Source organism: Centruroides vittatus, unplaced genomic scaffold, assembly GCF_030686945.1.
Source record: "Centruroides vittatus isolate TY-2023 unplaced genomic scaffold, ASM3068694v2 scaffold_1209, whole genome shotgun sequence".
Classification (NCBI taxonomy): domain Eukaryota; kingdom Metazoa; phylum Arthropoda; class Arachnida; order Scorpiones; family Buthidae; genus Centruroides; species Centruroides vittatus.
The window spans coordinates 863,131-889,746 of record NW_027122673.1 but is presented as its reverse complement, the minus strand read 5'-3'; the positions used below and the strand labels follow the sequence as shown (position 1 = coordinate 889,746).

Genomic DNA, 26,616 nt, shown 5'->3' with positions numbered 1-26,616 from the left:
GTCGTTTCATTTTGCAGATTCCGAACGTCGTAAACAGAGTTCACTAGAGACTGTTTTTATTTTTGTTTGCTTTTCGACATAACGATAAATCCCTCATCAGTTGAACTGGAGGCTATTTATTTAAACACGCACCAACGCAGTGCAGTCTTCAGAACAGGTGTTTCGGTCAATGCGTACGACTTTCGCAGTAAACCAGAATTTTGTTTCGTCGTAGCCGTTTGCACGTCAACGAGTCCTTTTTTCATAACGGAAGCGGACAACGATGCAGCTCGGAGAATTTCGTTGCGAACTCGAAACGGAGGTTACGAATATTCTTGGACGGACAGCAGCAGACGGACTAGCGCAAAGTGACGGGATAAATGAAAGAGAACAGGAGTTAGATTGTAACGAGCCCAGACGATTTCTGCTTGACGGATAACGTCTAATTAAAGCGGAGTTGGTGGTCTAGTGGCTAGGATACCTGATTTTCACCCAGGAGGCCCGGGATCGATTCCCGGCGTGGGAAATTTTTTCGCTCCTGCGTTTCTAAGTCGTCCACCGTGAGGGCGTTGTTTTTTCTTTTTCGAAGCAATCCTACAGACGTACAGTACGTTCGAGATCTGAAGTCTCGTGGAAATTTTCGCAGATGGATTTGTATGTTTGAGTAGGAGTAAAAGATAACAGTAGGCAACGCCAAGATGCGGAAAAAGGAACAAAAGCAAGTTCCCATACCGGGAATCGAATCCGGGCCACCTGGGTTACCGAGGTCCTTGCGGGCTGTAGCGTATTTGGGGCAATGAAGCCAGTAATGTAGTGTAGTTTCTGCTGCGCCACAATGGGGGCACCCCGAAGAGTCGTGTAGGTGCCGTGAGTACAGGAAAGCATGAAGCGGGGCTGTCTCGGTCCGAAGCCGGGCCAAAAGCGTCTCCGCGTGGCGAGACGACGCGCAACTGTACCTCCAGGGGGCGAACGGACGAAGGTTGTCCCGGCCTTTGTTGCGGAGTGCCGCTGACCAGGAATCCGTCAGGGTGCCGATGGTGGTGTCCTGCATGGCCCGGGTGAGGTCTCGTGGCGTGAGGGGTCTCCAGATGGAGCCACTGAACAGGTCGCGGCGGGCCGCCTCGTTGATCGGAATATTGGTATGGCCTAGTGTCCAGCTGATGACGATGGGCTCCGCGTGGGCGCTGACCATAGCCGCGAGATCGATGATTATAGGTGGTGATGAGAACGAGACGTTGGCCATAGCCTGGATGACCGAGCGGCTGTTGGAGAAGATGACGGTGGGTTTGGCCAGCTGGGGGCTGATGTGGATTGCGCGCAGGATGCCCTGGGCTTCTGCCCCGAAGACGCTGCAGTAATTGTGCAGGGACTAGGCCTCTGTTTTGTTTGTGTTCGAGAGGACTACGCCAACGGCGGTCCGAGTACTGGATTTGGATGCATCCGCGCCCAGGCAGAGCCAGCCCGGCCATTTTGCAGCGACAGTCTCCCGGAAACGGACGCTCGTGACGACTGGTGGGTCGGTGGACGAAGTGGGGTAGTCGTCTAGACTGATGTGTGGATGGACGCTGGCAGTGCTTGGGTGCACACAACGCTGGCGATAGATGAGTGACATGAATTGACCTTCCCGACGGTAACGGGAAAAGACCCGGTACACGTAAGGTTCCTGGTGACGGCGCCAACGATAAAAGTCCAGACTTGAGGCGTTTTGGTAGAGGTCGTGTAGTGGGCTAAAGCTGCCCCTCGATATTTGAGCCGCCGCATGGGAGAGTGCAGTGGCGGAATGGAAGCGCTTCCGAGACAGCTTTCACGGCGAGAATAACTGAATGGTGTAAAGCAGCCAGAGGGCATTGGCGCATGCGCTTTACAGAACACCAACTTCAGCCAGTTTAGCTGGTGGAAACTACACACGTGTAACGCTTCCAACGATTTTATCCCTTAGCCACTGGCAGGGAGCTATCTGACTAAGTGAATTGTTTAAGATTTAAAAAGTAAAGAGTATTCAATGTTATTTTTATGTACGTTTTTTTTGCAAAGTTATATTTAATTACAGTATAACTAAAAGAAAATTATAATTATATTGACAGATTTTCAGACATAAAATCTTTAGAATTTTTATCACTTTTAGATGTTTTTCATAATATTAAAATTATTAACAATTTTTCCAAGCGTGTTTTAATTCTTTAAATTAAGTAAATTTTATGGGAAATTTTTTGATTTATCTACATTACGTAGTGAATCGCAATATTTATATTCGTGTCGTTTGTATGTAAATGTCGTTTGTAGTCGGACACCCATTGTTTATATCAAACTGCCAGGCAGAAACCATAAATCGCGGAAGGAAGTCGTCTTATGATCGGTGGAAGATCGAATTCGTCTTCGATTTTGACTTTTCTCCCGCTCCAGGTAAGAGTCTCGTTACGTTTAGTAACGAGGGACCAACCACTCGGAAAGCGTGATTGAGGGAGAACGACCAATTAAAATGGATGAAAGAAAAAACGGAGATTGATATAATCTCTCCGACAATCGCGGACACCTGGCACTCGGTTAACGTTCCAAATAACCAAAACGCCGTGTGTCAACGTGCAAAAAAAAAAAAAAAAAAAAAAAACAGTTTCTCGTCTATTGTGCCAACCTGTAACCCGGTAACCCGTGCCATTTCGGCCAACCGTGTCCCCGACTTCAACGGACGAAGTTTTCCCATGCTTTACAGACTTGTCAACGCCGCTGTCCTGGGGCTACCTTCGATCGACCATCGAAGAACCACATCGACGCTCAGGACGTCCGAACGGCTGATTGTCCTAAAGCAAACTATTTTGTACATAGTATATGTTTATTTTATGTTAAAATAAACGGTTTTTGTCAGATACTTGTCGTCTTTGTCTCTACAGCCACCACCTATGTACGAATGGACCCTAGACCATTACTGACGCGCAATTAACTGATTGCCCCTGGAAGTCGGCTTCTTACAGAAACACAGCTTCCCTATCATCAAATGTCACGGCACGCCACTGATTTATAAAAACTTAAAAAATGTGAGTGTGTGAGTGAATTAAAAGAAAAACTTGATAAGATAAAGTAAAGTTATATTCTTAAAGTCCTAATCTCCTGTCTTAATTTCAGCATATCTTCAAATACTTACAAGAACTTAGCATAATTATCTTCATTCTCAACTATTTTTAAATATAGATCTGCTATTCTCCCACTATATAATAAGATATCATTCCTAATATTATTTCTAACGCTATTATAAATTGGACAATAAAATAAAAAATGTTCCAGGGTGTCGAGTTCCCCACATTCACAATTAGGGGAATCGACCAACCGAAAACCAAACAACCTCTCTCGAAAATCTCCGTGTCCTGATAAGACTTGACAAGAATAATAATTTGGGGTAACCCACTGTGCATCATCCTGACTATAGACAGTGGGAAAGAAGCGAGCAGTAATCCGACCACGCGTCTCCCCACACCACCTATCATTCCATTTATCTAACAATAACTTTTGTACTTGTCTCACCATTATTTTAATTGCATCGACTAATGAACCTGGCTGAAACATAGTATCTCCACAAACAAAAGGTATATTAGACCTCGACAAGTATTTATAGTATTTTAATTCAATCCTTATATCAATAGGTAATTCACCCGCGAGTAATTGCAACGCAGGAGTTGATATAGTCCGATAGGCCCGGGTGATCATCAACAGTACTCTCCGTTGGGATGTTTCAAGTTTCCCACGGTGAAGGGGCTGAAGTCCGCCGCCCCACATACCAGCAGCATATACTATTACTGGTATATACAGAGACGAATACAGGATCCGGAGTGCAGGAAGCAAGCCTCAGCCCCCACCCCGGCCTGCCAAGCTCTGTAAGCTACAAAACTGTGTAACTGCTTTATCTACGATATATCTCACATGAGGTGTAAGATCCAAATCCGCACCCAGCTGCATTCGCTGATCCCACCATCTCAATGGACTGATCCCACCATCCTCAATGGACTATCGTTCATTGAGAATGATAAGAGAGGGGTCGTCCTGGGCATGCCCAGCGCCGTTCAGAATGCGGCGTTGAGGGGTTTCTCAATGCGATTGATGGTGGTGGATGGAGCGCCATCCAGGAGCGGTGCTCCAAACTCGGCCATTGGGCTGAGAACCGCAAAGACAAAGCCTGAGGAGCTCTGCTGTATGAGCACCGTTATGGCGGGATGCGAAATATTTGAGAAAAGATCCCGCTCTGGTCAGTTTTGTGCGTGTGAAAGTCTCGTGGGCCGTCCACGTGAATGTATGAGAAAAATGCATGCTCAGGACTCGTATGATGGTGCGTTGCAGGATTCTTCCCGAAGGCAGTGTCAGCGCTATTGGCGGGCGGTTTTGTTTGGGTGACAGGTCCATGACAGCGCTTTTTGTTGCGGAGAAAGAGAGGATTGCCCGTACGTTCAGAGGGATGTCCTCCCAGAGGTCCGCCATGTAGCTGGTGAACAGGAAAGGCGCTAAAACGCTGCCCTGTGGGACACCCTGTGTGAGAGTGTGGTACGATGACAGCGCACCTCTCCAGCAAACCGGAAAGTGCGCTGGAGTAGGAAAGAGGAAAGCCAGTGCAACAGCCGGCCTCCAACGCCCAGGGAAGACAGCTTTGCCAGAATGCCATGGTGGCAGACAGAATCATACGCTCCCTCCAGGTCGAGGGCAATCAAGTACGTCCAGCGGCGCTGTGCCCGAGCTACCGCAATGTGATGATGTATGGTGATCAGTGCTTCCTGAACGCCGCGATAAGGTAAGAAGCCGAAGTGATGGGGATGGAAGTGATTTGTCTGCATTGTGTGCGCCTGAAGGCGGTGCAAGACAAGGTGTTCAAAGATCTTGGCGAGATGAGATGTCAGGGATATTGGTCTATACGAGCCGGCCTGGTTTTGCGATGGGGATGATTGTAGCCGTTTTCCAATCAAGGGAACAAGTCCCGGAAATCCAGAACTCGTTGAAGAGGTCCAGAAGGATGCGGAGGCCGGCGATTGGGAGCGCCCTTAGGGCCCAAGCGCTGATGCCGTCCGGGCCAGGCGTGGTGTTGCGGATCCGGCGGAGTGCGCGAACGTTCCCGGATGTGAAAAGGACGGTCGTCGCTTGTCGTTGTGGGCTGGTGGGGTGCCGAGAGGGGAGCGAACGCTCCAATTGGGCGAGACCTCCCAAAGAAGTCGGCTAGTGCTTCTGCCTGTTGAAGCGGTGTTAGGAGGGTGGTGGGGGACTGGATGTTGTTCTGGGTATCCACTATAGCCGGTGGGCTTCGCAGCCGGCGGAAGGTCTGAAAAAGTGTAGAGTGAGAGGGAGGGAACGCACATATGCTGTTCCACCACTCGCGGCGGGAGTGGCGGACCTTGCGACGAAGCTCAGCCCCCAGTTTTTTGTAGGTGTTCCACCAAGTGATCGATGCTAACTGATGGGCCAGCCTGAAGGCAAGGCGTTTCTTGGCCCATAGGCGGCTGCATGCTGGGGTCCACCAAGGGGGCAATCCCCTAGAGGGGCTGCGCGACCTTCAGTTGAGTCTGTGAGCGCCGCGCAGATCTTATTGATTAACGAGTGGTAGTCAGTTGGGGAGAGGCTCTCCCTCCGTCCAGCTTTGGCTGATGTTGGTGGCATACTTGTCCCAATTCGTGTGCCAGCGTGTCCGTGAAATGGCCGGGGTGCCGATGGAGCCTGGTAGGGACAAAGTAAGCAGCACCGGAGAGTGGTCGCTGGTGAGTGTATCAGCGCTGGTACTCCAGGCAATCGTCCCCATAAGATCAGGTGAGCAGAGGGTTATGTCAATGGCTGAGGCGCCTCCTTGGCGGAAATGGGTGGGCTCCCCCGTATTGAGGCAACTGATATCGGCTGTCGTGAGCCAGTTGAATAAAGTACAGCCCGCCCCGTCGGGGCGCCTGCAGCCATCATCCCATAGGGGGTGATGTGCATTCCAGTCACCGCCAATGATGGTTTTGTGTGAGAGTATCTAGCATGTCCTCGGTTAGGTCCCCGTGCGGGGCATAAACGTTGATGACAGAGGGGCTTCCTCGTAACGTAAATCAGTGTTTCTTGATATTCGAGGCCCTGGATGGTGGGGTTTTGCAAGCAGTGCCAGACAGGCCAATAGTAGGCTATAGCTGTGAGTAGTCCTCCTCCCTGGGCCGTGGTGTGGTCTGCCCGAAACACAGTGAACCCAGAAGTGAGAAGGGTATATCTGGCGTCAGGAAGGTCTCCTGGATGATGATGATATCCGCGTCGCTGTACCATTCTGCAATTAGGAGGAGGTCGCGTTTTGATCGAACCCCCTGTGCGTTCCATTGTATGAGACAGAGAGTGTGTTGGTTATTTGGAGAATTAGCCATTTGAGTGTTGTGTCTTTTGCTGGCGACAACGGAGTTTCGCAGACTCAGCTGGTGTGAGCGTATTTAGGTCCTGGTGGGAAGGGGCATGGGATGGACCTGGAGCCGATTGGGATTCCATGTCCGACCCTGGGTCGTCCATGTCAGGTGTCGTTGTTGTGGTTGGTTGGTTGTGTTTGGTCCCTTTCTTCTTTTTGCTTTGCTGTGTCAGCTGTTGTTTTCGCCGTGAGGGAAGGACGTTTGTTTGGTATTGGTGTGGCCGTGGCCTGTTCCGGACCTAGAGGTTGGTCAGGTGGGGCGATGTCGAGATGGGCGTTTGTGATCGTGGGCGGACAGTTTGACAAAGGTTCCATATCTCCGCTCGGAGAGAGGCCACGGTTGACTCGAGTTGGCTTACTGCGGTGTAGAAGGGTTGTAAGGTTCCCCTGCATGCCATTGAGGGAGCCAGTGGGGTCGCGATCCTGGCGAGGAGGCTGGCCACCAACCTCTTGCGCATACTTGGTGGCGGCGGTTGCCGCCTGAGCAAACGTGCGAGGAGGACCGCGTTGGGTTTGCTTTGCCTCGGCATATGAAACGCGCTGTAGGGCACTGAATTTTAGAAGTTGAGCTTCGTGTTGAAAGATCGGGCAGTTTGGAGAGTCGACACTGTGTTTCCCCCCGCAGCGCATGCACCCTTTGTCAGAGGTGGTGCAGTTGGTTGGGTCGTGGTCGGCCCCGCATTTGGTGCAGCGACGGCGTCCCCGGCAAGTACAAGCAGAGTGACCGAAGGAAAGACAACGATCGCACATGCGCGGGCAAGGTATGTAACGCGTACATGGGTATCGCTGATAATATATTGTCATATAGTCGGTCGGGACAGCTCTGGCCACCGACATGTAGACGGTGGTACTTGGGAGGGTAATGGTGTCCTCCTTGCGCGTGAAACAGCGAATTTCGATGACCGGATGATTGGCCGCTGTGAGGGCCTCGTATATCTCCTGTACTGTTATTGTGGGGTCGACTCCCCGGAGTAGGTATGCCGTGAGGGCTGAGTCCGGGGCCAGTCGACTGCGGACAGGGGATCCGGCGAGGGTGTCGATTTGGAGAGCCGCCTCAGCAGTGTGGGAGTCCCGTGTCTTCAGGATGAGGAATCCCCTTTGGGAGTATCTGACGTCTGTGAGGAGGTCTGGGTGGGGGAAGTGCGGTTAGAGTGCTGCGTGCAAGTCTGCCGGACGTAAGCGATGGAGGGAATCATGTCCCTCCAAAAAGACGGTATAAAGGTGGTCCGGGGGAAAATCTGGACAAATGGATCGAAGTTTGTCCAGCTCTGAGAGTGGAGAGAAGAACCGAAAATCAGCGTGGACGGGGCTCGGCACCATGGCCGGCGGTGTCGGCTCCTCTCCCGAGGCCTGCGAGACCTCCACGCTGAGAGAAAGCTGAAAAAGAAAAGAAAACTACCTGCGCTGACTATCACGGGGCGAGGACGGAAGCGAGGAAAACTAACACTTCAAGCCGTCGAAAGCGTGCTAGGTCAGCGGGCTGGAAGCGCAAAAAGCCAAATTCAAAGCGGAGACAAAGAAAAGCGTCCGATCCGATAGAAACCGAAACCGAAACTCTAAGTGGCTACGAAAGTTTCTTGCCTTTTTATAACACCCGCTATTAGGCATGACGTAAGACACGTGGTCTAGGCCACTGACCAATCACGTCCACGACGAGTAACTCCCCATCCAAAAACCCGATACCAAGTCACAAAACGGAATTTCACATAAAACAAGTAAATAAAATAAAATAAAAAAACCCGACACGACATGTGTAATGCTAAAAGCCCGAAAATAATAATAATAATAAATGTATAGTGCCTTGGCACTACAGTACAATAGTCCGACGAGAGGCAGTACACAAAAAAAAAAATAAAAATAAAAACAATAATTTATTTTTTCACGTGATTAGCAATATACAAGGTTCTTTCGGATTCCAACTCTTAATGTTATACAATATCCAAAACTGGGGTAAGGAATGGAGCGAATACAGTACAGAAGAATGCGCTCGCGACAAATAAGTAAAGACGGACTTGTAATCTTAGGATTAACTTACACTAAATTATAAACTAAATAGGAAAAAAAGAATAGCAAGAAGTTTTAGTATGATAGAGGCGGTTATAAAGAATACTCGGGTTCTATGTTTGGTACTGACGCTCTTCTGGTGGGGAACTACTCTAAATTGTTTCTCGCTAATCTTTTTGTACCTCTTCGAAGATTCTCTTTAATACCTCGCTACAACGCGATGACACTAAATAATCGCGAGCGAAAGTCTCCGAAACGATTGCTTTGCTAGCGGGATATTCAGAAAGCAAGCGTGTGTCATGGACACATCTGATCATCGATGTTTGGCTGGGTGTATTCGGCGCTTTCTCCCGAGGTGACTGCGCTAAACACCAAACTTCCCGCTAGCGAACGCACCGAAAATCTCACCTCGATTAGCTTTTGACTTCTGAATCGGATGATTTCAACAATAGAATTTGAACAATAAAATTCAACAATACGATTCATTGTTGCGTTGTATTAAAATTTCGGTTAATGTTACCTATGGTAGCGAAGTCGGCGACGGGGAAAATTTCAAAATTTCTAAAACTTTTCGTAATTTTTTTCAAATAAAAATATTTTTCGATTAATTACACTACATTGTGTTTAAGATACAAAAAAGAATATATTTATATTTTATTTCTATACTATAATATGAAATTAAATTACATTTTAAGGTAATAGAAATCGAATGAAAATGGTATCTTATTTACAGTGATAAATTGTTATTAATATGAATTGCAAATTAAGATAAGATTTATGACACTGGTATTAATATCATAAAACATATATTTATAGTTTAAACACGAAGCTACATTCGCTAAATTAGAGATCCTCTACTCGAAAGATCGCTCAAGGGTTGTGTTGCTTTTTTCCATTTTTCAAATCCAAGTCAGTTTCATATCTCATCTTTCATTAAATAGATTTTTATTTATTGGATATTTTAATGCCTATTTTCTAATTTGTTTCAAGGCTTTTTTTTAATTTTCTCTATGCGCAAAGTATTAATCTTTTATGAACTCAAAGTAGTGCTTACTAATTAATCTAGGGCCGTGGGTTTTATCAAGTGGTGGGCCCGTTCACGATGCAGAGATCTTTTTATTTAACATTTCTATGAATATAGGTTATAAATTCGATTTTGTTTATAATAATGAAATTTAATTGGAAACTAGTTATAAAATAAAAGATTCCAACTAAAAATCTTTAAATTTTCCAAATATTCTGAATTATTACAATTTCGAAAAATTTTTTCCATCTGGCAACATTAATTTTAGCAAGTTAGTAACGCCACCTGCCTAAACTTTACATTTATCTTAAATAAAAAATTTAAAAAAAATTATATAAACCTATATAAATACAACAACTTATTTTCTAATGATTTTATTAAAATTTGATTAATAATTATGTAATCCATAAATTATTAATTTACGGATTAAAAATCGATTTATTTATTTTTTTAAAATTATATATTGCACGAAAGTATAGCAATTAATCACGTGACTCGATTGACTCCGAAACAAGATGTCGTCCACGACAGTCGGTATACTTTATGATGCGTTTCCATCTATGGACGAGGACGTTTTCGAATACATAAACGGTAATAAAACACATTTATTTTCGATTATTAGAGCTATTAAGCGTTATAAAGACGATTCGTTAGTAATTAAACGTAGAAATAAGCGGTAATTAATGTTATGACATTGGTGTAATGGTCAACAGAGGGGGGAAAAAATCCTGATTAAGTCTGGGAAGTGTAATAATCGGGTGAATAAATTATATTTGCGTTTATATGCTGTTTTGTGATATAAAAGTAAGCTCAATTCTTACATTCTTATGCTCTTGACTTGTATTTTCACTCTAGGAACTAGAAAATGAATGAAAAATCAACAAATTTGAACAATAACCACCACCCAAACAACATTTTATTAAGTTGAATACATGTAAATCACTTTATATGCTTAAAATTGTTTAACTTTCGCAATTTTCCTTTTGAATTTTGGTTGTATTTCCCATTTTCCGTAATGGAAAAATGGTAATCGAACGGTCAAGGCGTTAAAGGTGTCGGTTTTCCAGTTCCGACGAGCCGAATTTGTCCTGGACTTGCCAACCGTGCGGATCGAATCCGGATCCTCAGAAGACGAACTCCACTGCTGACGACGGGAGATTTGGCTTCTGACGGATCCGGATGTTTCGGGTCCGGTCTCTCGTTTGGTCGCTGTGTTGCTTTCGTCAATACGAGTACGACCAAGTCGTACTCGTGTCGGATACAAAATAAAAGGCTCCTTACCGTCGGAGTGGAAACGTAGAACGTAAAGGTTCGGTTTATGGAATTGGGTGATTAACAAGATTTGCAGAATTGCGATCGACTGGTTAAAATTAATTTTGAATATTTATATTGCTACTAGTAATTTTAAAACTTTACAGGGAAAATTCCGTTTTGAAATCCTTAGTTTTGTTTTTTTTTATTATAAATTATGGTTTTGTTTTTCCTTATTGTTACACAGTCAAAGATCTGATAACAGCCACCTTCAAACTTCAATTTTTACCTTCCTGCTGGTGGCTTTCAAATGTATTTAGGTTATAGATTTAATGATAGGTTATAAATTCTATTTAAGCGTAATAAAAAATTGTTTCTAATGTTTATTTTGAAACAAAAGATTTGGGAGAAAACCAGCCTTTATTATTCTTATGTTATTGCACATATTATACAGTAGACCTCCCCTATAACACGGTAGATACGTTCCGTGTTATATGGGGTCTACTGTATGCTTATTTTATTAATTACTCAATTCTAAATTATATTTGACATGGCTAAGTTGCAAGCTTTGAATCGTATTGATTGTATATAATAGCTGTGAGATAGTTACTATATACAATCAATTTTATATTTATTTCTGTAATTAACAAGCAGTGAAATATCTGGTTGCTATTGTGAAGGATAGAAGTTTAATCCAATTCAGATCGTCATAGACAAATGGCTGAAACAGAAGGTCAATCAGCCTGCTGCTCTGAGAGTAGTTCAAATCTGGGCTCGCTGGGCTTTTTACAAGTGGTTTGAAATAGAGATGTTGGGTGTTATCTCTCACTACCAAACTGCCGTGTTGTGGGGGGTCTGGTATGGGAAAGTGCTGGCCCAGAGAATACATGATCGCGTTGTTAACAAAGCCGTCAGTTCCAGTCATCGTAACCTGCGAAGTAAGCAAGTTGTTGTTGATTTCGACCCTAGGTTGAGCCAAGCGTATAAAATCGTATCCAAAAAAGCCAAAGTTGGTCTTACGTACAAGCGCAGCCCTTCGATTTATAAGCTTCTAACAAATAACGAGGATAAATGCAGCGAAGCCAGGATTCCAGGGGTCTACTCTGTTCCGCTGGTGGACAATAGAGTTAAGCCAAGCAATAAATTAACCTTCATAGGCTCAACCAACAGAACGCTTACCAAAAGGATAGCTGAGCATAGGTACGACGCGCGCAACAAAAAATTTAATTCCACCCTAGCCCAGTACGCAAGCGAACCCAGTATAACGGCCGAATGGGAAGATGCTAGGATTACTGTTCCTATTCTTGACTCTAGCAAACTTAGAACAATCGAAGCTATAGAGATCTTTACTGAATCCCTCAAAGGAAACTGCATTAACAGCAGGGATGCAGATTCGCTTTCCCCTGCCTGGCGGTCACTCCTCGATAACCCCCTTAATTAAATAGGCCGGTCCACCCTTTCCTTGTCCGTTTCGTTCTCTCGTGCAGTTTCTAAATTTATCAGGTTTCTTTTTCCTTTTTCTTTCTATTTCCTTTTTTCCGCCTTTCACGATTCGCATATCTTTGACAATAGTTCACGCATCTTGGCTAATCTTAAAATATTTTCCAAGGTCAATTTTGTTTAAACCTTCTCTGCTAAGACGTCACTTATAAGAGGAAACCCCTCATAAACAATGACGTCATGTAAACATTGGCTATCCGACTTTCCAACCGTCCTCAGTGCACCTGAAGAAGGCCTTTTAAAACGGCCGAAAATGTTTGTGCTCATTAATTTGTCTGCTAGAAATAGTGTGAGAAAGGTTTTTTGTGCCTACGATTTTAAATTAGTTCTAGCTTTGTGTGCAGAGAAAATGGCTGTATTAGTACTTACAAGTGGAAAGAATTAAATAAAATATAAACCGAAATTTATGAAATTGATTATAGTTTGGGTTGGAACATTATCTTATTCTTTCTGGCAATTGCATTATGCGTAAGGATGAGAAAAATCAAGATTCTGCACGTAACTCTTGCATGTTGACGTTGCGAAAATCTACCAACCGTGATTGTCTTTATTCTTAAATTTTCTTGGTAGTTATAACAATTGTAACTGAAGAGGCTTTTGGTATTACTTAAATGTTGACATTCTACAGGGTGTCTGGAACGTTACCGTGCAGCGAGAAATTTGTAATGACATTAAGGTTATATGAGTCCCATAAGTCATACATCTCGCATTTCCACCTTGTATTAGATGGCATTGTTGTTTGATCTGTAGATGTTCCAGTTTTTGGAAAACTTTTTTGCTGGTCTCATAATCTTCCATGGAATTTGGTCTGCTATGTCTCTGAACCTCACTCCACAGATTTTGGGACTCTGAAGGACATTTCTAGTACTTGCTATAGGAGAAACTGCAATATATTATGTAAAACATTGCTTAAACCTTTCCCACTGCACAATAATTTTTCGGACAAAATGTATCTGATTTTATAAGTGAAATTGTTAAATGTGTGTCAGACAAGTTTTTTGCTACAAATAGATCTACTTGTTTAAAGAACAGCGAAATATATATATATATATAATTTATGTGAAATTAGTTTGATGTTCTACTTTTTATTAAGCCAGTATGGTTGTATTTGTTTTGTTTTTATGTTAAAATTAATGGCAGCATAAACCTCTCTCTCTCTCTCTCTCTGCATGTCGTATCAGAACATCTGACGTCGGCGAACACCTGGCGCAGGTTAATAGGTGGTTAGTAATGTGCGAAGGTGTATCCTGGGGGAAGTTACATCCAGAGTGGTTCCCCCATTGCCTTCTCTGGAGTGCAGTGTTATGCGAGGGGAAAGAATGCCTTCCGGGAGGTCTTTTAAGGAAAACTGGCCCCTATTCAGGTGTTAAAAATGTGGAGAAAACCCGGAAAACTCCACGTGCCCAGCCCATCCGAGCGCAGCGCGAACTCGCGACCGAACTCCCAGTGTTTAGCGTCAAAACTGCTTGGCCACTGGTGGGCTAACATAAACACTATGCATGGATAATTTTATTATCAAAAAATATTCTGATTGGCAGTTCTTTTATTTCATTGACACAAAGTTATAAAATGCCTTAAAATATGAGAATTATTAAGCTTCTATCATACTTAAATCAAATTTTTAATAGCATTGACAGTATTTCTGATTATATTAGAGAAAAGTACTCCAGATTTGATGTAGAATCAAACATGAAAGTATTGATGATGCCAGGAAAAAACCTTCATAACCTTTTTAAACTGATATCACTTGGCACATGTAATAAATTCATGGAATTTGATGCAGTGCTAATAATATAAATATGGAAAAATGGACACAAATATAGGTCTGAATGAGGCAGTTGGGAGTCATCAAAGCTGTAGATCATGCCTGCAGAAATGAAAAAGTCAAAAGACCAACGGTCTACATGTGACCTTTCACCAAGATATAGTGACAACTCCGGTCTGCTTGTCGAACTTGCAATCTTGCTGCGGCAGTGATTGCAGCATAACTTCCAATTATGCCCCAGAAGTAGTCAGTGCGATGACATTTCTCGTGTTTTACAAGCTTTTAGTCATCTCTAGTAAAGTGGAAAACAATTGATTTTTAGCATTGCTTTCAGAAATACTTTCAGATTTTTTTCACTTTTAAATTTTATCCCATTTTTCAAGACGCTCAGGAAGGGTCAAACATAGACCATTAGTTCCTTTGACCACAGGAATGGTCTACAGCTCTGATAAGGTACCAACTGACTCATTCAGAGCTGCATTTATGCAGAAAAATGAACGGAGAAGTTGAAAATATAAAAATTGCTTGTGTATTTATTATTTAGGCTTTACCATTAAGAGTGTATACTTTTATCTATATGTGCATTATTGACGCTGAAATATAATTAATTTATCACACACGTAATTTCTCAATGAGATAGAGATGTAATGTTTAATTAAGGATATTACTTGGCACATTGTAACATTTCCAAAACAAAATAAGAAAGAAAAATCATTCCATCGTCACAATTAACATTTAAAAAAACATTAAGTCTAATTAAAACGAGATGCTAAGCAAACAGAAATAGCCAACGAAAGTCAAACAAACAAAATTAAAAGGTTAATTTATTCCTGTTTTACAATTTAGAGAATAGAAATCAAGTCAGAAGTCATTCTTTCGATTAGTTCTTGATTAAAAGATGCAAATTTGAAATAATTTTCTTTAATCTTGATTACTTTATTATATTGAACACATAAGGAGCTTACCAAAAGTAAATGGAATGAACATCTTTTGGTTTTTTTTCTCGCCAAATTAAGAGCCCAAATAAGCGTTCAATTAATGAAGTTTTAAATTATATAATTCGGAACTTCTTCAAATGAAGGGTTGTTTCATTAAAAAAATAAGAAAGAAGAATTAAGCTTTTGTATTTCTTATAAATAATACTTCCTTGGCCATCCAACTGTTGTAATTTTTTGTATTAACAGAAAGGTAGCATAAGCAGAGACGTAGCACTTTTGCCACAATTATATACGTAGCACGAGTGCCAAAAGTCTATGCTACGTCTCTGTTAATATGAAAATTACAGTAGTTAGAAGGCCTATGCCTTATCGGGTCACGTTCCAGCCAAGAACCCTGGAAATTTTTCAATATGTCTGTTTTGGATCTTTGGGCCTTGTCTCTCACCCAGCTATCTAGTTGTTGGCCTGCCAAAACTGCAATGGGGCTGTCTTAATGCTCACGGGATACAAAGAGTGAAAACAAAATACAAAAATTGTATACAATTGTCACAAATTTAGATTATTTCCTCCATTATATTTTTTCTAACTTTTATTATTTCAATATTTGTTATTTTTAAAAATGTATCTTTTAAAGCTCTCTGTTAAATTAATTAATGTCAATTAAAGTAAAAAAGTCTTTGTGTTAAAAAATATGCACATCTCTCAATTTTTTTAATCGTTTAGCTGTTAACGGTATCTTAGTAACTGCAAATGCTTATCTTGTATTAAACTTTTATTGGTGTTATAGGCTCGTTGCTATTTATTTTGCATGAAAACTTTTATTTAAATTTTTTGCTTGTTTTATCAAGCCTTTGAAACAATTATTTTCAACTAAATAATATCAAATTTTGATAAAATAATTACGCTTTCTTTTCTTCTATTAATATTCTAAATTTTCTGTTTAATTTATACACGAAATAATTTGAATATGATTTTTGCATGTCGGCCAGGCACGCAGAAATATAGTGTAATTCATCTCTCTACAAAATGCAGATTATTTGAATGAACACGCTTGTGATACATGTGTACATAACATCAGGTTTGTTGATAAGTGTTCACCAAGAATGGGGATAACCATTTAGTCAGTCAGTGCTTGCATATACGGTTGTTTGGTGTATGACCGTTATGGGTCAATGTTATTTTGATATCTAAATTTATCAAATTGTCTATTTTCTAAGAAATTTTTTTAGATACTAATTAATTAAAAAGTATTTTTCTTATTTCACATTTTACGAATAGTAAACTTTGAGGTCGGAGTTGAAAGAATTATGCCGACTCTGACTTTGCCCGAAAATGTCTGACTCCACAACACTAATCATGATTACCCCAAATGATACGGTGGTGAAAAGGACCAAAGTTGTACAAGTATTACTTAGATCCTTGAATCGACACCAAGCTATATAAGGAGATAGACAAGTGGGCATGGCACATACCCAGGCTCTGTCGGGATCCGAGTTGGCATTGAATTAGAAAGTGGGTGTGAACATCAAATTTGTCAAATAGTGTTAATGTATTGAATAAATTATATATACAGTGCAATATATACGTTATGTAAAGGGTTGTATACCGTTTAACATATCTGCACAAAATTTGGCACGATATTCTTTGACGTCCTAGAAAAAATACCGTATCCCCAACCGCCCCTAAAGTCCACTCCTTTTTAACTTAAATTTGAACAATTTTTTTGTTTTTTGCTGTTTCATCGTTATAAGTACTCGAGTCAATAAGTGCACATTTTAGTTACTAAGACCATTGCTCTTATTGCCCTTTCTCAATTTGCACTCCCTCAAAAATTCGAACAGTGCTGGGTGCATGTCACTAGTACTAAAAAAATGTGAAAAATTCAGTGCCGCTTTCCCGTAAGTTTAGAAGTTTGACGATGGCGTTTGGAAAGCCAGTGGAATCGTGCTTAACATTCCAAACGTCATTTTCGAACTCCTAGGCTTACGGGAAAGCGGCGCCGAACGTCCGACGTACGCGTTTTTGCATTTAAAACTTTGGCCTCAACCTCGCTAATATCTAAGAACAACTGCCAAATAAAAGGTACGATAGAATTCAAAATAGATAAATCGATTAATGAGAGAAATAATAGGAATATTATAATTATTAATTTCCCGTTTAATTCACATGATTATGCTAAAGAAATTAACCAGTACATAAAAAAAGATTTGGGAATATCTAACAGTTGTACAGAAAGTGTTGTTAGACTAACTAATGATGAAAGTACCCCAATAGTGAAAATTTCATTGGATTCCTTATATGATAGAAACTCGATTCTTAGAGAGTTTCGGAAAAAGGAAGATAAGGTCAGTAAAAAGGAGAGAAACAAAATAATATTAACCAAGATCTACGTAAAAGAGCAAGAATAAGGAGAAAAAAATTGTTACCAACAATCAAAGAGGAAAAACTTAACGGGAATAAAATAATCATAAGAGACGATTACTACATTAAGGATAAACAGATATAATCACATGATATCAATCCAGAGAAAGTGTTTCAATTGTGTGGTGTTTAAATAGGATCCAATTATCAATTCAAAATGGTAGATAAATAGAAGGATAGAAGTATTAGTCATATGATTGTTACAATCGTGAAAATAGGATTTTAAAGAATATATTTAAACTACTTTCATACCTTATGATAACTACTATTGAATGTTCTGTTTGACAAGTAATCTATAATAAGTATCACGATATTATAGTGTATAATAGAGCAAATATAAAATGTTTCTGAAATTATTTGTGTCGAGACATCTAGGAGAGCAATAATTCGAGTAATTTTGTGAGATATAACATAACAACAATATATTCTGATATTAAGGGTTTTGTGCTTGTGTCTTTGTTCTTATATATATCTATGCTATACAATTATATAAGATTATGTGAAGAGAAGACAAGAAATTATAGACAAAAGCTGTGACTGGTATCATTAATACAACCTCCGTACGTAGGTTAAGAGCAACGATGATAAGTTTATGTAATAATTTTCCGTATAGTTATAAATTGCATTAATGATTTTTGTAGTCGAGTACTATGATAGACGAAGTTATATATTTAATTTCTAGCACTCAAAAGTGTACGTCAATGGTTTTTGGCAAGATGTAGATTATATTGGAATTAATGTATTATATTACAAACCAACTAAGGTTGGATACCCTTTTGTAACCCCCTTTGTAACAGGTTTATACCTTATACAATAAACTTTACTTACTTACTTAAAAAACAAACGATATAGTATGTACGTGGACACGATATAATATAAAAAGTACAAGAACATACGTACCAGTACATACAGATATAAAATATACATGAACAAATACAGCCGAGGTGAAAGTTCACGGATGCATGTTAGAAGCCACAGTGGGAAGCCTGTGGAAAGTCTTTCCTGGTGGCGAAATCTATTGAAGATTTCTTTAGCGGTTAAGAGATTGTTATGGTTGCACGGCCAGGTTCTACTGTTCCTTAGAATCTCGGTACACAAAAGTCACCATCTAACATCGTGTTCTTTCTGTATCTAAACTTACGTTATGTCCGTGTCTTCGAGGCAAATTTAACAAATAAGGTTAGTGGTACTGTCAAGAAAAATAACATAGCATACAAAGTTGCAACTTCCATAATGCCAATAGACAGTTTTGTAGTTAATTCCTGTATTAATGCTTGGTGTAGATGTCTTTACATTTTGTTACTTACACATAATCAGTTGTGCGCACTGCCACATCAATAACATCATTTTTTTTTTTTTTTGTTCTAATTACAATCTCCATTCACCAAGTTAAAACCAGATGATGACCAGTTAGGACTGTTGAAAATGTTTGCCTGTACTGCTGAATTTTTACTGTTAGCATATTTAATCAAAGACAGTACAGTGGAACCACGCTTAACGAGCGTAATTAGTTCCAGAATCTTAGTCGTTAAGCGAAATAAATACTAGAAATTAATTAATCTGACTATCGGTAGGCAGTTATACTTCCATCTCATATTAAATTTAATAATTACAAATAATTAATTTTTAATTTAGACATTTATAAAATCTAATTTGGAATTGGTCATTAAATTTATTACGAGACGGCAGCGTAACTGCCTACCTCTAGTCAAATTAATTAATTTCTACTATTTAATTATAGCCTTTATATAGCCCAAGAATTTGGCATATCGTTTGGTGTGTTTATTATATAATGGACTATGGTTATTGATGTTTATATGTAATATGTCTGAACATAAGTTTGGAAAAATACGTGATCATAAGTGACGGTAATATGCTAGTGGAACAAGTGCTAAACATAGACTGATGGAGCATGCATACAATGCGGGACTTCCCCTCTTTTTGTCACTTGTTATGCGAAATATCGCTCGTTAAGCAAGTCATTATTTTACAATTTGTTTTGCTCGTTATACAAAATACTCATTAAGCGAGGTTCCACTGTATATCTCAAATTTCATAAATGAAATTTGTAAAGAGAAAGTAGCATGTAATCAATTGATTTATAGAAATGCATTTCATATATCCTTAGGGTATGGGCAAAATTATCATGTTTCTTGGTTTAGTGGCATATCAGTGTGGATAGAAGGACGGCCGGATGGCCAAGCAGTCAAGGTTGCAATCTACCGCTCTGGGGGACCCTGAATCGAATCCAGACAGTCGAAAAATCCCCAAGAATTGTTCGGGAGGGTGGTCCGTCCGGATATGTCGGGCCCCGTTCCTCACCACCTGGCCGCCCCATAATGGGCTTGCTAAAAGAGGCCCTGTGAGTGCCCACAGGGCAGAAAGAGTTTTAAAAAAAAGTCCGGATAGAAGAGTTATCTACTGGTGTTTTATAATCAAGTCTAGGATATAAGTTTATATAGGTGGTCCTGAAACAGCATTGTTATGCTTAATTTACTGAGTTTCCTATAAGAACTGATTAGTCAAAAACAACACTGGCTTTATCAAACATTTTTATTTTGTAAATTGCTATTTGGTAGTCATAGACACACGATTATTGCAAAAATTATGAACGGGTATCTCTTGCTTAACGTGCAATATTAATTGCGGCAATCCCTTTATATATGCAGCAGAAGTTTTAATTAATGCAGCTTTATCAGCTGTCTTTACCTAACGTAGTACTGTATTTGAGTAATGCAATTTCGATACACATGGAAGCATTGAGGAATTAATTAACCATTGTCAAGGAGGCGTAACGAGTGGAGACAAAGATTTAGACTTCCACTTGAAGGAACCTGTTTTTCCAGAGGGGTTTGGTCAGTGCGAGTCACTCCAACCAAATTGGATCACGTGTGCCAACCGAGGTGGACCCAAAGGAAATCTACTGACCCAGCTCCAGATTGGGTGGCCAACAAATCTCGAAGTTGGATAAAAGGCAACTCAACTGGTTGGGGAGAGAGAAAAGAAAAGCGAAAGAATAAGTTGTATGGTAGCCATCCAGAATTATTGTTGTATATACTGTAAATAGTTGTAAAATAAATGGACTTGATCTGAGATAAACGGGTCATAAGACGATCTTTCTGGCGGACCACAAATCCGTGAATTGAGACAGCGCAGTCCGAAATTTACTCGATTAAATTTACCATGTTAATCTTGTATATAATAAATAGTTTCTTTAATACTTTTGAGAGTAATTTGCTTCTGTTCTCAGAACTGTGGTTAAAAAATAAATAAATAAGATTAGTATTTTAAATTTCGTTGAGAATGTGATAGCGCCCACCGGTGGCCGAGTGGATAAAACCACCGAATGCTGTTAGTTTTGTAGTTGTCATGGGTTTGTAGCCAATCAATAGGTTGGCCATGTGAAGCTTTGTGTGTCTAGCACCTAAATAGGGGTCCGTAAAAAGTCATCTTGAGAGTACTCCTCGGCAGATAACTGTTGTGTTGCCTTATTCCATTGATCCAATTCAATTCTGTATATTAACAATACGCTGTACATACTCTGAATTTTTTACAAGACTTATCTTGTGCTATATAAATTATCACTTCTAACCAAGAACCTAAATGCAACTATTTAATACCAGAATGGAATATTTATCCTAGGACATATGTACAAAGGGTGTAGTATGCTTTTAATATACTTCTGTTATAAAGTAGTCTATGTATACTCTTTATTTTATTGTGCAGTCTAAAATATGCGTAGCGTCCCAGTTTTCTTGCTCCAAGCTAAAGGTATACTCCTACAAGTTTTTCATTAATCCCTTTGAAACTGTGAGCATAAACTGCCATAATTTACGCTTGAAATATGACTTGTGAATGAAAAAATGCTCTTATTAGAAATGATTATTCAATACTTTAACTTTATTTTTATTTAATAGGCGTTTTAGATGGCAGCAAAGATGATTTTCAATCTTCGGAAGAAGTTTACGATGCTCTCGGCGAAATGCTACACGAAATTAGTGCCGGCAGCAAGGACAAAACCGAAATTATAGACATTTGTGGGAAGTTATTAAAAGCGGTGAAGCTGTAAGTGAACTGATATTGCAATTGTATTTACCGTATTAAAATGTTTTATTATAGATTTTTAGTAATATCTTACTTTATTTATACATTGGATGCCCTTCTATAGGATCTTCTCTTGAATCTTCCTTTTCTGAGCTTAGATTTTTCTCTTGCTTTACTCCTGCTTCTTCTTTTTGAAAAATCGGAATTGCTTGTCGTCCTGCAACGCGAGTAATCAGCTTGAGCTCTAAGATTGTCGATGCCGTGGGAGGAATGACGACGGATATGTCGTAGCAAGCATAAGAAGAATTTGGTTGAGGTGTGCTGTGTGACACAAGATGCACGTGTCGTGAAATTGTAATGGACAGAAACTTGGACATTTTTGTAATGTTTTAATGCACATTAAGGCATTCTTGGATGATAATTAACATAATTAGTAGGGTTTCTCATTTCCCGGTCTTTTGCTTGTCCCGCGATTCCGGGATAAAAGTAATTATTTTGAAGGTATACAAAATATCACGAAATCAAATAATATAATTACTTTTCATTTTTTAAAGTAATTTAATACGTTCCGCAACCTCCAAAACCATATTAACAATGCTGGGTGAGATATATACTAAAAATTACCTTTGAATTACATTGAAATTTTCACAAATAAAAAAAAAATTTATTAAGGTTTTTTGGAAACTGCACACAACAACAACAAGAAAAATGAACTTAGATCAAACTTCTAACTTAAAATATTATTGTAAATTTTTATAATAAGATTTTAAAAAACAAAAATTTGATTCACTCAATTTGATTCTTATTTTGATAATGAAAAGTCCTGCTACCGAGAATGCCCTTTTCGAATCAATTGATGCGAGTGGAATCGTGTTTAATGCATTTAAGAGAAGACAGACGTTATGTGTTTTTTCACCCATAGCCCGGACGAGTTCTAGTTCGTTTTCAAGATTGTAGTACTACTTTTGCTCTCTACTATTCTTGATTTGTCTACTTCAGCTCCTTTAATAGCGGTATCGAGCTTATATCCCATAATACAGCAGTTCGTTTGTCTTTAATAATCAGGTTTATGAAGAAAAACTTACTTGCAGACTTCACGTTCATTTGTATCCTTGCCCAATTTGCACAACCTGGCATTACGCAGTTATTGAAGCTACTGGGCATGGTTAAAAATTAAGACAACGTAAGCACAATTATTCCAGATATTACAGGTTCCGACAAGTAAAGAATTTTCAGAGTCCTGCCACAAATAAGCTACGTATTGATTAATTATTGACCATTTTGCGACATGCCAACGAGGAAAAAAACTAATAAATAAGTTTAAATTTATTAAATACAAATGTATTCTGACAGTTTGAGTTAATTATACTTTCTATTTGCAAAATTTCCTCGACCTTAACACAAAATAAGAAAAAAGCGAACTTTTAAGAAATTTGCAGGTTTATCATCAGCCATAATTATTTATGACGTGACGCAGACCTCCCGGTGTTTACTCATTTTATTCATCTATTATTCTTTGTTCTTTTGATACATCCCGTCTCTATTGTTCTTTTATTTTCTGTTTGATATCTGAATTCCCAGCATTGCTCTTTTCACTTTCCTTTATAATATTGATAGCTTATTCTTATTGTTTAATTTGGAATTGATATCAAATGTAACCATTGTTGGATTTATTCTGAGTCGTCTGAGTTTGCTTTAATTTAACCGTCAGTCAAAGATATACTGGGGTGTCTGTCGGACTTTTCTAGACGGTCGAAGCAGTAAAGGCATCGACGTGCTGCTCTGGACGATCCGAGCTTGAATGCGGGATGCCAAGTCTTGAGTTATGCTAGGCGAGTAGCAATGCCAACATGTTGAAACTATCTCGTGGTAACTCATTTGGTAAGACCATTCATTGAATGAGTTTGTGACACGTGATATGCCCAGCACGTTTGCGTTGCTACTCGTGTAACTCGTGACTGTATATCCATGTTGGATTCACAGAAGATTTTATGGATGATTTGATTGGAACATGTTGAATTACATCCCTCCTTCTCCACCCAATTACTCAATACTTTCTAATTAACAGAAAGCTAAAATATACTTTTATCTAAAAGTAAATCTTGCTTAAAGAGTGAGACTGATTTGTGGAGTATAAACAAAAACTACTCGGGTGTATTTTGTTTATAATTGTTACCAATTTATTTTTAAACAAATTATATTTTTTAATTAAGTGAAACGGATGGAGGTAACGAAGAAGTGGAGCATAAAATTCTTAACGCTCCCATCCATCTTGGGAAAATGGCGGAAGAATTCGAAACTAGATCCGAAGAAGTTAAGAGCATTTGGATGAAGCAGAGGGATCCCATATCGGTATGAATTATTTATTTATTTTATAATATAGATTACTTAATTATAAGTTTGTTTGCTCCTTACTTTTTTTAGAATTTGGGCTTTCAACTGATAGTTTTTGTGTGTAATCTATCGTTTATAAAATAATTTTTTTCCCCACTTTTCTGTAAAGTAAGAACTTTTGCTACTATCTACATGTGTCTAATGGAAAAGAAATGAGAATAAAGTTTGGAAACGTCAATTAAATCAGTAAATTTACCAGATAATGACGACATAACTGCCACCCCTAGCCTACCTCTAGACGAATTGATTTATATCTAATCATTTACTAGCCTCGATATAGCCTGGTAGATCATATGACGAATTTGAAACAAGTCAATTGGTTTGTGTTGTGTTAATTTTCAGTAACTCTTCTTTATGCAGCTCTTTAACACGGAGACTTTCCAAGCTTTAGCGTAAGGCATTTTTAATTACCGAAAACACAATTAAATAACAATAACGAATCAATACTACACTCGGGAATCGACGACGCGTGCAAAATCGGTCAGATGCCGTTAACTTGGGGTATGCAGGATGCTTTGCATGGACTGCATATCGCATTTGATTGTCTAGCATATACGTAAAAATTTTAATGTAAAGTGAATTTCCCATCAAAAAATGCTGCCGTAAATTGTTTATACTTTATCTAAATGTACTACATTAATTTAATTATGAGAAATAGCGTAGATAAATTTTGTTTTATTAAAATTTTCAGTTGGTAGATCAGAAGAAACTTGGAAAAGCAGAAGCGAGACTAAAGCAAAAGCAAGAGAAGAGAGAAAATGTTGAAAAGACAACTGTTGGGTAATTAACTTTTATTTTTTTAATGTATTAAGATTTTGAAATCAAAACATTCTCAAGTTATATTGGAATGCAAAACGGTTATATAACTGAACGCACCATTTAAAAACAAAATAAAATCGATAATTAAAATATAACTTTTAGGATAAACGAAACATAAATAAATAAATGAAAGGTCATAAGTGTCAAGGTTCACGGTTTAAAAATATATTTCCAATGTTGTGGAAAGACTGTCCGCATCTCTAAAATTTAAACGATAGAAATATTTAAAACTTCGAAAAAACAATCATTTATTGGTTGCATTAGAAATATATTTTTGAACCGTGAACTTTGACACTTACAGACTATTAGTTAATTTTACTTATTTATTTATGTTTCATTTATTTTAAAAGTTAAATTTTAATTTAATGTATTCTATTCGTTAGTCCTAACTCGGGAAGATCTATGAGTACATTGAAAACGTTTTTATTATATTAAAATACTGCTGGAATTAAAAGGCCTGTTTTATGATATAACGATTTTGAAATCTCGAATGAAATCACAAGTACGAGATCCAAAATGAATGCTACCATTTTAAAGTACTGTAATCAAGTTAATTATTATTTGAGAAGTATGCAACACGCACCAATCGATAGAGTGACCATCCGAGTTTGTCTTCCCATCTGAATTCAAATGTTTTGTCGTCTACTACCTCTAGGAAGTACTATAAACATAAATGGCAACTCTCCGGCAGAGAAGGTGTTCTGTATTTACAAGTCTAAATTTCTCATGATTGTACAAAACAGGTAAATCTGCAGGAGCTGCACAATTCTACAGCTTGTACAACTGCTGATTGGTAACTTTTGGAACTGCTGATGTGTAGTATTTATATTTACTTTACACATGCAGAATTTGCACAAAATGGTGTTGTATGGCCCTTTATTGTATAAAAAGTTTGATCATCTGGTACAAAAACACAAAATAATTCAAAATAACACCCATTTAACTCCAACTCTGCAACCCTGGAATATAAAATAGCAATGAATTATTCTGGAATTTCTTTTAATGTTCAATTCGTTGCTATTTATGCTGTTTATGCTGTTGAAAATCCAACACGGACAATCACAGTCTTTCACTACTTGGTTACCAGCAAAAATAGAAGGATAAACATTCCGAGCTATTACTTCCAATAAGATTTGTATTATTAAAGTATTCTCGAAATAAATTCCGAAGGAAGAAGTCAACAACAACTCGCTCGATTGACTTCTCTGAATGTTCGTTTTCGTGCATGATGATCCAAAATTTTAATAATTGGTTTTCAATTTGGAAAATATTATTTTAAGATACATAAGTGTCACATATAAACAAATTTTTTATTATTCTAGCACTCAGTACATCAATAAAGCTGCTACGGCGGTTCAAGCCATGAGCAAGAAAGACAATAAATTAGAAGCTAAAGGAAACAACAGGAGTAAAGACATTAAAATCAGCAATTTTGATGTAGCATTCGGTGATAAGTAAGCAATTTTTATATATATATGTAAAAAGAATATATATCAAAAAATACAAGTGTATAATTATTTTTCAGGGTGTTACTGTTAGGAGCTGATCTAACTCTAGTTTACGGTAGAAGATACGGTATGGTCGGAAGGAACGGAATAGGAAAAAGTACCCTATTGAGAATGATTTCGGGGTAAATAAGATATCTTTTAAAAATAAAATAACGCATGTTAAAGTCGGGAGACTAAATTTATTAAGTTTTGCAGTGGCCATCTAAAGATACCTTCTCACATATCGATACTTCACGTCGAACAAGAAGTTGTGGGTGACGATACGACGGCATTAGAAAGCGTTCTACAGTGTGACGAAGAGAGACAAAGTTTGTTAAAGGAGGAGAAAGAATTGACTGCTAAGATTCATAATATCGAGTAAATAAAAGTATTTAGTCACTTTGACTTTCGGTAAATGACTAAATTCGAGTAAAAATATCTAACAGGGAGTCGGAAGAAATTGATATGAATGCCCGTCTAGCAGAAGTTTACGCCCAGTTGCAGCAGATTGAAGCCGACAAGGCTCCTGCACGTGCATCCGTCATACTGGCGGGGTTAGGCTTCACTCCTAAAATGCAACAAACTGCAACGAGGTATTCTAT

General features: G+C 39.0%; 1 protein-coding gene across 1 annotated transcript in view; it reads left to right on the top strand.

The window, feature by feature from the left end:
• The first annotated feature begins 9,899 nt into the window (after positions 1-9,899).
• LOC136986882 (ATP-binding cassette sub-family F member 3) overlaps positions 9,900-26,616 on the top strand; it is a 24,860-nt gene continuing 8,143 nt past the window's right edge. Inside the window, exons 1-8 of the mRNA XM_067284512.1 lie at positions 9,900-9,986; positions 21,188-21,335; positions 23,528-23,666; positions 24,400-24,488; positions 25,850-25,981; positions 26,053-26,157; positions 26,231-26,392; positions 26,461-26,607. Coding sequence (XP_067140613.1) covers positions 9,911-9,986; positions 21,188-21,335; positions 23,528-23,666; positions 24,400-24,488; positions 25,850-25,981; positions 26,053-26,157; positions 26,231-26,392; positions 26,461-26,607 — 998 coding nt within the window. The 5' untranslated portion in view covers positions 9,900-9,910. The remainder of the gene's footprint in view (positions 9,987-21,187; positions 21,336-23,527; positions 23,667-24,399; positions 24,489-25,849; positions 25,982-26,052; positions 26,158-26,230; positions 26,393-26,460; positions 26,608-26,616) is intronic.